The sequence below is a fragment of the Homalodisca vitripennis genome, unplaced genomic scaffold (assembly GCF_021130785.1).
Source record: "Homalodisca vitripennis isolate AUS2020 unplaced genomic scaffold, UT_GWSS_2.1 ScUCBcl_6948;HRSCAF=14410, whole genome shotgun sequence".
In the NCBI taxonomy this organism is placed as follows: domain Eukaryota; kingdom Metazoa; phylum Arthropoda; class Insecta; order Hemiptera; family Cicadellidae; genus Homalodisca; species Homalodisca vitripennis.
This window is the reverse complement of record NW_025783080.1, coordinates 1-12,632: the sequence shown is the minus strand read 5'-3', so window position 1 is coordinate 12,632 and position 12,632 is coordinate 1. Positions and strand designations below refer to the sequence as shown.

The following is a 12,632-nucleotide window of genomic DNA, read 5'->3' as shown; positions in this document are numbered from 1 at the left end:
TTACAGCGAACCAGTTCTGATCGAATCCTGTAGAAAGAACTATGTTAAATCATGTACATTCTACATTCATTTGATAGATTATAAAATGGACTTCTTTAGTATATGGCATACACTGAAAAAATAGGCTTTTAATATAAATTGTAAACTTAAAATATTTGAAAAAATTACTGCCAATCAGACTTTCATTTCTGCATAGATCCAGCAGGTAATAAACATATAGAAAATATAAACTGCAAGTTATATATTTTTAACAAAACATGATAATTTTTCATTTTGGTTATCTATTTAAAGTTATTTCACAAAGTATGACAAATACCATTCAGTAATTTGCTTACTGATGATCGTCTGTTACTCATGAGAAGACAAAGTCCAATGCACAAACGTAGAATTTACGAATTTCAAGTCACATTTACTTACAAAACCAGTCAGTTAAATGGGCGAAAAGAATATCCTTTACACCTCAAAAACTCACAGTTTCTTTGTTACACTGTTAGAAAATACTGTCAAAAAATGAAACAATTGGAGCAAACCTACCTGTGTGAACTTGGTTTTGTCAGCGAAGGTCAACTGCCACAGGTTGAGTGTACCGTTGCTGTGTTTGGTGACCATGCTGAGTGTAGGTGAGGGGGGTGCGGTCAGCAGGTCATGGAGGGAAGGAGTGTCACCCCCCGTCGAGCTACCGGGCCCACGTTCGGCCCCGGCGGAGTCTCCGCCTAGGGTCGCCCCGCCCTCTCTCCTGCCCCCGTAGTCTCCGGGTCCGTGTCCTCTTCTATCACACTGGGTAACGGTGTCGACTGCGGGTCTTCATTACCGGTCGCTGGAACATGTAACAACTTTGTTTTGATACAATCCTTTACCACAGTTTTGAGTAGTGTAAAATAATTTTAAAATTGAAACAGTAAGTTTGTACTTCTCAATTTAATATTAAAAAGTTTCATTTTATTACGATTTGCCAACAACATTTAAAAGACAACTTTATTCACAGTCAACTTTGATTTTTCCATGAAATATACTAACATTTATGAATGTTATTCCCTTAATAATTAGTGTAGAGTTTTGCAAGAACTTTTGTTTAAAGGGTATAATTCAAATCCATACAACGGCTTTCAGTGTATAAGACTTTTTAAAATGCTCTATTATAAAATAATATACATGTTATAAAAAAATACACTAAAATGAATAGATAATCGAACATTTTATTTTTGATGGAAAACAACTCGACCATTACAGCATTTTAGACTCCTAAAATTAAATTACAAAAGTTTAATCAGACTAGATCTGGAAATTTAAACAAACTGAAGAGAAACAAACAAAATTAATTTTAATGGCTCACACACATTTGGTCTTTAGTTTACCACACTTTACCATTAGTTTTATTAGGTTTCTTCTTCTCCTTCTTTTTCTTCTAAGGGGCAGCCTACTGCCATGCATTTAAGCCTCAAGGGCTTTTGACATACCCAGGCCTACCATGAGGCCAACCAGTTTATCGTTTCAGCAGTTTTACAAACCACCAAAAACAACTGCTCAGGTCCTCCTGGGGAAATTCACCACCCTTGTCCAAACTACCAAAGATGGCATACCGCTCTCTTGCTATTGCAGGACAATCAAAGAGCAAATGTTCAGCAGTTTCCTCCTGCTCATCACACATTCTACAGAGCGAATCCCAGAAAATGCAGATTTTGTGAAGATGCTTCCTCAGATGTCGGGTTTTTTACTAAATAACTTAATTATTGATGAATATACTATTATCTTTTAACGTCCACTGAGAAATTACTATTTTGAGCCAACATAACATCTGGAGAAGAAGGTTAATCAAAAGACAAGAAACCATTGGTTCCCCCAATAATTAATTATCAAAGTGCCACCATACTGACCAGGGCCGTTGGGTGGAGACTTGGTGGCGGCAGCAGTCTTCACTACGTCACGAAACACCAGCTGCAGGTGACAGCACGATGTGTGATACAGGCAGACATTGTTGGACATGGTCATTGCGTCGCCCAGCGGGAACGCTGACGGGATGCGAGTCGAGAACGATACTTGTGCTTGTCTGAACGAACCGGGGTGATACTCGTCGAGCCACTCCACCACCCTGTAACATGTGACAGTGTTGACTTAACCCTTAGCGAGCCACAAATAAATAACCAAAACTACTCCTAAGAGCCATACACCTTAAAAATAAAAAATTCCCACATACCAAAACCAATTTTTTTAAATATTCTTATAACATAAGGGGTAAAAAAAAGTCAAAATATTTTTTTTTCACTCTTTATTGTTAATTTACAGCCAAAAAATGGTAAAATCATAATTTCACTGAAAAAATTTAATTTTGACATTCTATGTGTTCATATATAAAATTAACAATAGTTGAACACAATTATTGTAATATTTTACAAAAAACAAGCATATAGTAATTTGTATTTAGAGAAAATATAAAGAATATAGTAAAAATTTATATATACAAATTAAATAAAAGCAATGAAACTAAAAAAAAACCTTGACAATTAAAGCCCTACATTTCACGATATTAATACATAAACTACACTGCACATTGATAAAAAATATTAACACCAAAATTGAAAAGATAAATACGCGGATCGAAAATGGAAGGGCGAATAAACATTTAACCTCACGGATGGCTACGGGCGGACTGAGCGCGCGTCAGTAGACGTCGTTGGCTCTGCGGGAGACTATGAACATCCAGCCGCCGCCCGCTATTTTGTCGATCGAACAACAGCTGTGACCTTCAAAATAGACACGAACGGTTGTCTGTTGTTTAAATAAACCTTATTTAACCGTTTTTACTAAGTTTGTTACCCAGAAATGCTTTTAAATAATATTAAAATAAAAAATTGATTTTGCGTCAGTGGACGTCGTCGGCTTTTTAGCGCTAGTTTAGGCATGACGTCTAGTAACGTCATTGGCTCGGTAAGGGTTAAGACAGTAGGAGGGCTGCAGTCTGCACCACACCACAAAACACCAGCTGAATGTTAGCTGGGGTTGTGCAAGGCAGTTGTCTTGAGCCGCTCTTCTTCTTAGTTCTTATTGACAATGTTTCAAAATAGACATTAGTGAATGTATATGAATATTTACATCTTTATATTTCCTGTAGTTTCTACATTAATACTAATTAACTTATGTTTATTACTCATACTTTGTTTTTAAGGGTTTTTTTTAAATACATTTTTTAACACAACATTTAATTTAGATTTTATTATAGCCTTAACTTTTTCTTTCGATTTTCAAAATTTATATATATTATATTAACTCTTCCCACCCTGTATATATTAGAATGATAGACTTTTACCAAAATGCCAAATACAGTTATATCCGATATTATAGGTTATGTCTCTTGAAGAATTTTTTAGTTTACAAAAGGCCTTCGAAATGCCCGGTGCATGCACCGTGCTTATCACGGTTGCCAAGGAAGTGTTTATAAACGACCTTCACTCTGCGGCAGGGAGAAGGGAGCGCTCTTAGCCTAAATCTGAACACTCACTTGTCAGTTCTGCGTCTCCTACAGAGCCATAACCAAACATATCTGTGGCGTGGTGTGTATTTCTGCTTTTTCTAGTACATATCTTGTTATTATTGTTCATCATGTGGTAGTGATGAACCTAACATAAACTCGGTTGTCATGAGTGCACATCTACTATGTATCTTGTTATTATTCTTCTTTGTGTGGTAGTGTTGTGATCAGTTTAAAATATGTATCTTGTTTTATAGTAAAATGTTTTACATTTTACAATAAAATTCAAATTTATTTGAAGTAATCAGTTTTTGAAAACATTTATTTTTTATCAATAAATACACTATTTTTAAATAAAATGCCCTGTTTTATACTTTATTTTGCTTTTACCTTTTATAATTTAGTTATAATAAAAATTAGCTCTGAACTTAAAGAAACAAATTTGTTTTACTTGTCTTGGTGTTATAGGAAAGTTAATGGATTTATTAGTGGTGTGCGAAGGGTTAATATAATCTAAATTTGTTTATAAACTATATAAAAATAAAACTTATTTCAGTGGAATTTTACAAAAGTCAGTCCATGATATGAACTCCTCTCTGCACACAGGCAATTGGTCTATACAGTACATAATTCCTTACATTATTGTTGAATTTCCTTATGTGAATTTCGATGGAGAATAAACATGTTTGTGTCTTGTATCTTTGTGTATCTTCGTATGAGGCTGCACATTTCCAATTTGAACAGTTCGTTGAGATGATTGTGTTCTTTACTCAAAAATTCTCAAAAGTAATTATGGCACAAAGTAGACAAACGACAAACATAAAGAACACGATACAAGTGGTACTGACCAGATGAGGAAGCTGCCGTCGATGGGGTGGATGGCAAAGAGCAGGTCAGGATTGTGGTGCCAGTCGCGCAGCAAGGCCTCTATCTTGGCATCCAACGAGTCAGAGATGTGGCCGCCAGTAGGAGGTCCAGCTGTGTCTGTCGCTAGGGAGTTGATAGACGTCGCATTGCTACGCAAATAGGAACAAAGTCATACTGTTACTATTGTTACTTTCAAGTAAGAACTGTCAATAGCAGTTTGTAAATGATGCCCACTTTCAATGCTGATTGTTAGTTTTATTTCAACATGTTCTGCTTTCCGTAATAATTTCAGAAATATTAACAATCTCAATGTTGGAAGTTGTATTTTATAAATTTGGTGATTTATGGTTTGATTGTGGTTCTGGTTTCTAGAAGTATTAGACATCAGAGTCTGTGGAATTGTACAACAGAATTGTAAGTGCTACCATAAGCTATTCTCATAAGTAATGTTATTAAAACTTTTGAAAAGATTACTCGTTAAAGAATGGTAAATATTTTTTTATTGAGAATTAAAGTTTTACATATCGGATGTTATTTTTCACTATTTCTACAATAGCAGTGGATTCTTGAAAAGTTTAAGCTTGGACTTCATTTAACTCCACAGGTTTCAACTGCATTTTTGGACAAATTGTAATCTTTGATAGAAGAGAATTTACAGCAACCGTGGATAAATTTGCATTACAATTTTTGAAATACAATTATGGTACAAGTTATGATAACAAGGGACTTAGCAATAATAGTAAGGGTTTAATAATTAATCATACAATATTAAAATTAGTGATGGGTCAAAGCCGAATCCACAGAATCTTCACCAATGCTTGAGATTCGAGAATCAATCTCTGGAATTCGACATTCAAATTTGTGGAGATCCACTGCATCATTAATTATCGGCTCATTGACAATAAACAAATGACCAATCACTAACACATGCTATTCCCATACTTTTAACCCTTTGCACGCCAAGTAATTACGTATATGTTTTGCCCTAGCGCCAAATTACTGAATATTTAAATATTTTGAAAACTGTAAAGCCATTTTTTTATTTGTTTAAGTAATTGATTTAAAGAATAAAAAACCATGAAATGCTTTTATGGGCATTCTTTAAAACAAAATATAGATATTTTTCTATTTTAAGGGCCAGTAGGTATGAAATGAATGAAAACGTTATTTTGATAAAACTGTATAATTTTTACAAACGTATACCGGTAGGTACATGAAGTAGATATGATTTGTGATAAGTAAATAAATACACATTTTGGAAAACAGTAAAAAAATATCTTACGAACTGTTTTGTGTTTTTTTTTACGAATAATCGTCCAAAGCAGTGGTTAATTTCAGTGGGAACGCAAGGGAACGGCGTTCCCTTACCTCCCAAGAGTGCCGGAACGCAAGGGAACGCTTTTAAAACTACGAGTACAAGTTTTAGTTAAAAAAAATTGTAGGTAGGATCAATATTATGCTATGCTTTGTTTGCGAGTGACTCGTAAGCAGATAGTAAGACGCGCCCGTAACAAGCAGTTGTGAGCTGTGCTGTGATGAGTCTTGCACGGAAATCAGGCAGGAGGAAGGTGACGGGCGAGTCATCCTAGTTCGCGCATGCGCGGCTGCGCCTCTCAATAACAAAGCAATACCCACCCCACCCCCTTCCTTTCCCCCTCCATTCCTTCACCTTCACCGCGCCACCGCCCCAGTGATCACAAGTGTGTTGACTAGTTGACTTGACCTTGGTGTGTTTCGCGTTTAAGTTACAAGTTGCATCGCATCCCATCACGCTTAAGTTCGTTTTTGAGGTGCAGGTCGTTGATTGTGTTCGTGTTTATGCTTATTAGTGCTGGTGCAGCTAAATTAGTTTCCTAATTGGACTATGACTACCAGAAAAATTGTTGATTTCTTTAAACATAACCCTAAGAAACAAAAAGGTTATGCGAATAATGAGAACTGCAGTTCCGGAAGCATTGACTACAACTTCAATTGTTGATCAAGATAAAAAAGAAGACGCAATCGGGATCAATGAGGATAATTGCGATTACCATTCCCCTTCGACTTCCTCGTCGGTCAAAATAGTATCCAGGTTGGTGGGTTTGGGATCTGATGCAGACGAAGCTAAGGTTAGTAATGAAAATAATGATTTTGTTAATAGGGGTGAACAGCCAGTTTGTTGGTCTGAAGAACAAATTGTTGAATTTAAAGCTAAAAATCCATGGTTAATTGTGAACAGAGAAACTAGGTTGCAACGTTTGCCGTAGTGTGAGTAGGGCCTACTCTAGGTGCAGAGAAAACGAAGGGCCTAAAGATTAGCGAAGAGTGGGTTTTAGGAACTGTTACCGCTTATGGAAACAATAAAAAAAAGACCAGCAATCCTCTCTTAGGAAAAAGATATTTTTAACACCGTGGGTCTCGAGCTCATTCTTTAGCTGAAAAAATACTCATTGAAGCTAAGAAAGATACAATGAAAAAAAGCTGTTGCTTCTATGCATAAAGAGCAGCAGATTGTAACTAAGCGCATTTTCCGCACGGCTTATAAGCAAGCTAAACTAAATAGGGAGGCCATTTTTTTGAGTTTGAAACTGAAATTGATCTTCAAATAATGAATGGCTTAGATATGGGGCGAATCCTACATTCAAATGTTGCTTGCTCCAATATAATTCATCATATTTCTGATGAAATGAAATCAGACTTGATAAATGGCCTAATCAATTCAGACTCTAAATTTTCCCTGCTTTTGGATGAAGCCACTTCAGTTTCAAACAAAAATGCTTTGGTGGTTTATATCAGAACTGTTCTAAAGGGAATGCAAAACCCTATGACAGTGTTCTTAAACACTTTTTGAGCTAAATACCACAACATCAGCTGGTATATTACAAGAACTTTTAAATCAGTTACAAGCATTAGGTCTAAGCTTTGAATTCATGAGACCATATGATTGCTCTAACTTGTGATGGTGCTTCAGTGCTACTAGGCAAGAAATCTGGCCTTGCTATACAGCTTACTGAAACGTTCCCCAACTTGTTCATTTGGCATTGTTTGAACCATCGTTTAGAGCTTGCCGTGCACGATTCCATAGAAGAAGTAGCTGGAATCAATCATTTTAAGATATTCATGGATAAAATTAGAAACATGTTTAGTTGTTCACCGAAAAACAGCAGGGAGTTGGCAGAAGTTGCTAAAGGACTAGAGGAGCAAATGTTGAAAATCGGCCGTGTTTTAGATACTCGTTGGGTAGCCTCCAGCTTAATGGCGGTGAAAGCAGTTTGGACAGATTTTAAAGCTTTGTACAATCATTTCATTGAAGCATCTGAAGACAAACAAAGGGACTCGAAGCAACATTCAACTTACAAAGGGCTTTGTAGTACATTATCTTCTACAACTTTTTGTACACAACCTGGCATTGATGTTCGATGCTCTAGAAGAGTTATCGGATTTGTCCTTACAGCTTCAAAAATCAAGCCTCAACCTTATCCAAGCCCACAGTGATGTAACACTGTTAATCAAAGTGTTTGAAAACCGAGTTGAAAACATGGGTAGACGTTCAGTGGAAGCTAAAATTGCTATTGACGATTTGATGTTTCAAGATGTTAAACTTTGTGTAAGATCCAAGATACCCAGTATTCCAGAAAAACAGTTCTATCGGAGCCTCGCTAACAACTTGACTTCAAGGTTGCTATCATCATCTTCAAATGCGGCTGAACACTACACCAAAATCATGAATGACATCAAAGTGATCCACCCCATGTATTGGCCAAAAGACTTACCCATCACCTACGGAGAATGTGAGATCCAGCGAATCTGCGATAGATTTAAGATTAGCAGCTCTCAGGATATAATTAGAGACTTCAGACACTTCAAGCAGGGACTGAAGCCTATGTTAAGTGGAGAGAAACCTACTATTCTAGAGCAACCGCCGTCGTTTAAGAAACTGATTTCCATCATAAATAGTATTGCAGTGTCTAGTGCTGAATGTGAACGTGGGTTTTCTGCAATGAATTTAATTATGTCTCCTCTTAGAATCTTCACTCTACATTAGCACTGTTTGCGATTTATTGCGGATCAGGCTCCTAGGACCTCCTGTGGCTAGATACAATCCCGAGCGACACGTCAAAACCTGGCTGGCGAAGGGACACCATTCTGCACTTGACACCAAGTCAAAACAACGAGGGCAGAAAAACTTACCATGAAGACAGCATTGCATTGTGGGAACTTTTTTCCTAAATCTGTTTTTTAAATATCTTTTAGAATTTCAGATCATTAAGTTTTCATTAAAATAACTAGCCTTTGCCTAACTTATAGTTGTGTTCTGAACTCAAGTTTCTGAGTTCTTTTTTGTACTTACAGTTAGTTTTGTGTATTGTTGTTTTGTTTTCTTTTGTAGTTTTCACTTTAAAATATTAACAAACAACTAAAACTAAGTTTACCAACAGTCTTGGCATTGCCTTACAATATTATACTACAAATCCGTACATATTTGTTATAATAACTAATAAGCAAATAAAATAATCAACCTTAACTTTTTAAAACTACACTAAATTTTAAAAAATGAAACCGTGTTACTCCACTCTGTGTGTCATTTATTTTGTGTGTAATTAAACGCTTCCTTTTCCTTTCCAAGAAGTTGGTTTATTTTGAATGTATTAATATTGTTTTGTACCCATAAGGTATGCAATTTTTTTGTAAAATATGCAAACTTGTAAAAAAGCTGTTATATTAACAAACATCCATTTACATATTAATATGTATTATTATTACTACTGTAATGTGTATAAATAAAAACTGTGAATAAGGCTCAATTTGTTTTTTATTTTACCATTCATTAAAAAATTAATATTGGCGAGCTTCATTGATTCAAACAAAATGGTCAATGAAATCAAACCAAATATTTCTGGGAAATTTAAAGTAGGCAACAAGGTGTTAATGGAGTAGAGTAGAGTAGAGAGTAAACTCAATAATTTAAATTCATGTTTTTATTTTCTTACATCCTAATCAAGCACCTTAAAGAAAATAAACAGCATTAAAATATCACTTTGGTATTTTATAAAAATGAATGTATTATTTATGTCTGGGTGGCCTAAAAACAAAGGTTTTACAGTTATAATTTTCAAAAGTTTTCCTGGGTGAGGGCCCCCCTCCTTCCTGGGGTGTATTCCATACCCACCGGTCTGAGCTTCCCGCTTTAAGAGTTCCCACACCTAAAATTTTTGAAATTAAGCACTGGTTCCAAAGTATGTAACCCCAAAAACGAAATCGTCGAAGTCCGGATCGTCTGCGTTAGCCATAATTATGGCAATACATTCACAAGTTACGTCAAAATAATAAATAATAGTTATTACTATAGTAATAATTTTAATAGTTCACAAGCACTAAACGTAATATAGACTAATAAAACTGTAAAAACATAAACTGTCAGTGAGCAGGAACACTAGAGATAGAACGTCACGAAATGGCGGCGAGTATAATCGCTTTGGGCGTTTCGAGAAGTACGGGAAACAAACATGAATAGAAAGAAACGGCTGTTACCGATCGATACTCCTCAAACGTTCAGTTGGCACGTTAGCTAATGCACTAGGCAGCAAAAGTGACTTTCTCTGCCATCTAGCGGCAAATTCGACAACTATTAAACTATCTAATGTTGTAAAAATGTAGTTCACGATATAACTCGCTATGGGCGCTGTACGGATGCATGCGAAATAACTCGCTTATGGCGTGCAAAGGGTTAATTTCCAAAATTGTAAATACATAACATAAATAATTGTTGTAAATAATGTTTCGCTTTTAGTTAGTATTTTCTATATTTATTTCCGTTCATTGCTGCAGGTTTTTACCGCCGTCAAACTTTCACCGGTACTATGTAGTGACAGACCAAGTACCTGAGTGTGTGGTGACTACTGTTGGGGAAGCTGCTCTGACCGTGCTGGTGCTCGTCGCTGCTCTCGTCCTGTGACACTGACTTTGACACCTTTCCTGTCCCGGTTTTCTTGTCTGAAACAAGTAGAGGCAAACGTTCTATTCAGTGTTCTCGGACAATGCCACAACAACGGACCCATAGATCCTAGAAAATATCAGTTTCAGGGGGGGGAAAATCAACAATAAAGAACGTCACAAAGTAAAGTCCTCAGTCTGTGTAATGTGTGGTTAAGAATAATGTACGTATTCTGTCAAAAGCTTTGTGTTGCACAAAATTAGTTATGGAATTATTACTATAGAATGGAATAGAATATTTTTATTGCGTTGTATAGCAATAGTCTATAATACCAATTTTTTACAGTATTTATTTTAAAAAAACTAAATCCATTCACTTGACTTCCCATACAGCTGCATGCAGACACACATTCATACACATACAAAGAAATAAAATTCAGAATTCGTGAGATCAACCCCCAGGATTGCAACACCCCCTTGAATATCAATCTCAAGTGTGTTTCATGAACTCGCCAACTGATTAAAAAGCACAAGACACCAGGTAGTGTTTTAATTGGGTTTAAAAATTTTTTTGGATTGGTTTCTAAATTTATTGTTTTAGGGAGACTGTTAATGAATTTGATCCCAGCTTGAGAAGGCAGGCGTTCAAATATTGCTGTTCTATGCTGTCAGGCTTGAAAGCGCACCCGAGCTTTTGTCTTTTAATCTATGTATATTCACTGCCCTGAGTCAATATACGCTGAAATCGACAGTAAATTACTAATTTATGAGTTCTCTGTTATCGTTAACAACTGTATCAAAATACTACCACAACATATTGTGAATGATATACAAGGTAGGAGTACATTGGATTGTGTATGACAGGTTTTGCTAAGGATAGAATAAAGGACAACACATGGCGCAACAAACACCATCATCAAACTTGGTCTTGTCTACATAGGAATTAAGTTCCTTACAAAATTTTGAAGTCTACAGCTTAATTCATTCTCAAAAAGGCTAGTGAACAGAGAGTGTCTAACTGTTATCTCCCAGAAAGATAGACTTCACTAATGCACTGTCACTAATATCAAAACCGTTGTAAAAGCGGAAAACATGTACCGGTATTATATTTTACTGGTTCCAGGGATGGTCTGATGAGATCCTCAGGATAGCAGAATAAGGCTGTGCTGCTATTTTAAAACTTATTTTTTTAATGCAAATATGCAAGAATATCACTAAACTACATCACCATTTCAGTAAAATTTTCAAATATTCTGACTACTTATTAAACGTGTATCAGATAGAAATTTTATTGCAGAGTTACAAGAGATGACTCATTTTAAAGATGTAATTAAATACAAAAACCAAATGCCAAAAGTTCATACATCTTTTAGGTTATGTACAAAAACAATTGATATTTTTGAATAACTAATAAAAAAATATTAAAACAACTAAAAACCGTTTTGGATAGCTATCAATAGTATTTTCTTAATGAGGCATCTCTCAAACTTCTACGATACGATCAAAAACTAAGGTGCAAAAGGGTTTTGGATTAACATTGTTCTTACGACTTTAAAATCAAGAGGGTCACCAATAGAGCTGGCTCTTTAACACTGCATAATGGTAACATATGATACCCTTGTACCGCAGTGAATGTGTTATTTTAGATAGGACAAGAACCAACCATTACTAGGAGGAAAGCTTACTTGGTGTGCGTTCCCCAGCAGCTTCTGCTGTCTCATGGTGGTCAGAAGAGTCATTGGTTACTCGCCTCGAAATGTAGGCCTTCTTCTTTCTCTTACTACCTTTCTAGTTAATTCCTGAAATACAACGTTCTTTGTTAAAACCACTGTCAAGGTCAGTTTATTTTAGGTTATTATGAAAGATATGCTCAGTAATATCATAAACCTTGGTTTAAAATAAATGGTAAAAGTTTTAAATCGCCCACCTTGTAAAATATTGAAAAAAAGTGTACATTTTAGTCTTGATTACTTAAATAGAGATCTGTGATGCACGAAAATATTTGGTTAAGTAAGCACAAAAAAGATCTGATGGTTCTGGACAAATATTTTACTGGTACAAGGCTAGTTCAGAACAATTCAACAATAAAAATGTAAATGGTTAACACATCAAGAATCAAGAATTATTGTATTCACACAAAAATCATTGTTTACATGCTTGTTAAAGAAATGAGAGTAAATTTTTTATATAAAATATCAAAGCCTTATCTGTCTCAGTTGTAGACAAGTTATTTGTACTGCACTTGTGTTAAGCCATCATAGTTTTACACCCTCACAAGGACTCTATTAAAAAATTCATGTTGGAGAGGGAATATTTTCTGTTCCCAGTAAAAGTACACTATATTTTATTTTATTCATAAATTATAAACCTCTTGTACTGTTTTTAA

At 35.4% G+C, this 12,632-nt stretch overlaps 1 protein-coding gene across 1 annotated transcript in view; it reads right to left on the bottom strand.

Moving 5' to 3' along the window:
• LOC124374007 (dmX-like protein 2) overlaps window positions 1-11,985 on the bottom strand; it is a gene marked incomplete at its 3' end in the record, with an annotated part of 49,803 nt that extends 37,818 nt beyond the window's left edge. Inside the window, 6 exon segments of the mRNA XM_046832312.1 lie at window positions 535-752; window positions 755-817; window positions 1,875-2,089; window positions 4,315-4,482; window positions 10,195-10,306; window positions 11,910-11,985. Of these exon segments, the coding sequence (XP_046688268.1) occupies window positions 535-752; window positions 755-817; window positions 1,875-2,089; window positions 4,315-4,482; window positions 10,195-10,306; window positions 11,910-11,985 (852 nt within the window).
• Between the last annotated feature and the right edge of the window lie 647 nt (window positions 11,986-12,632).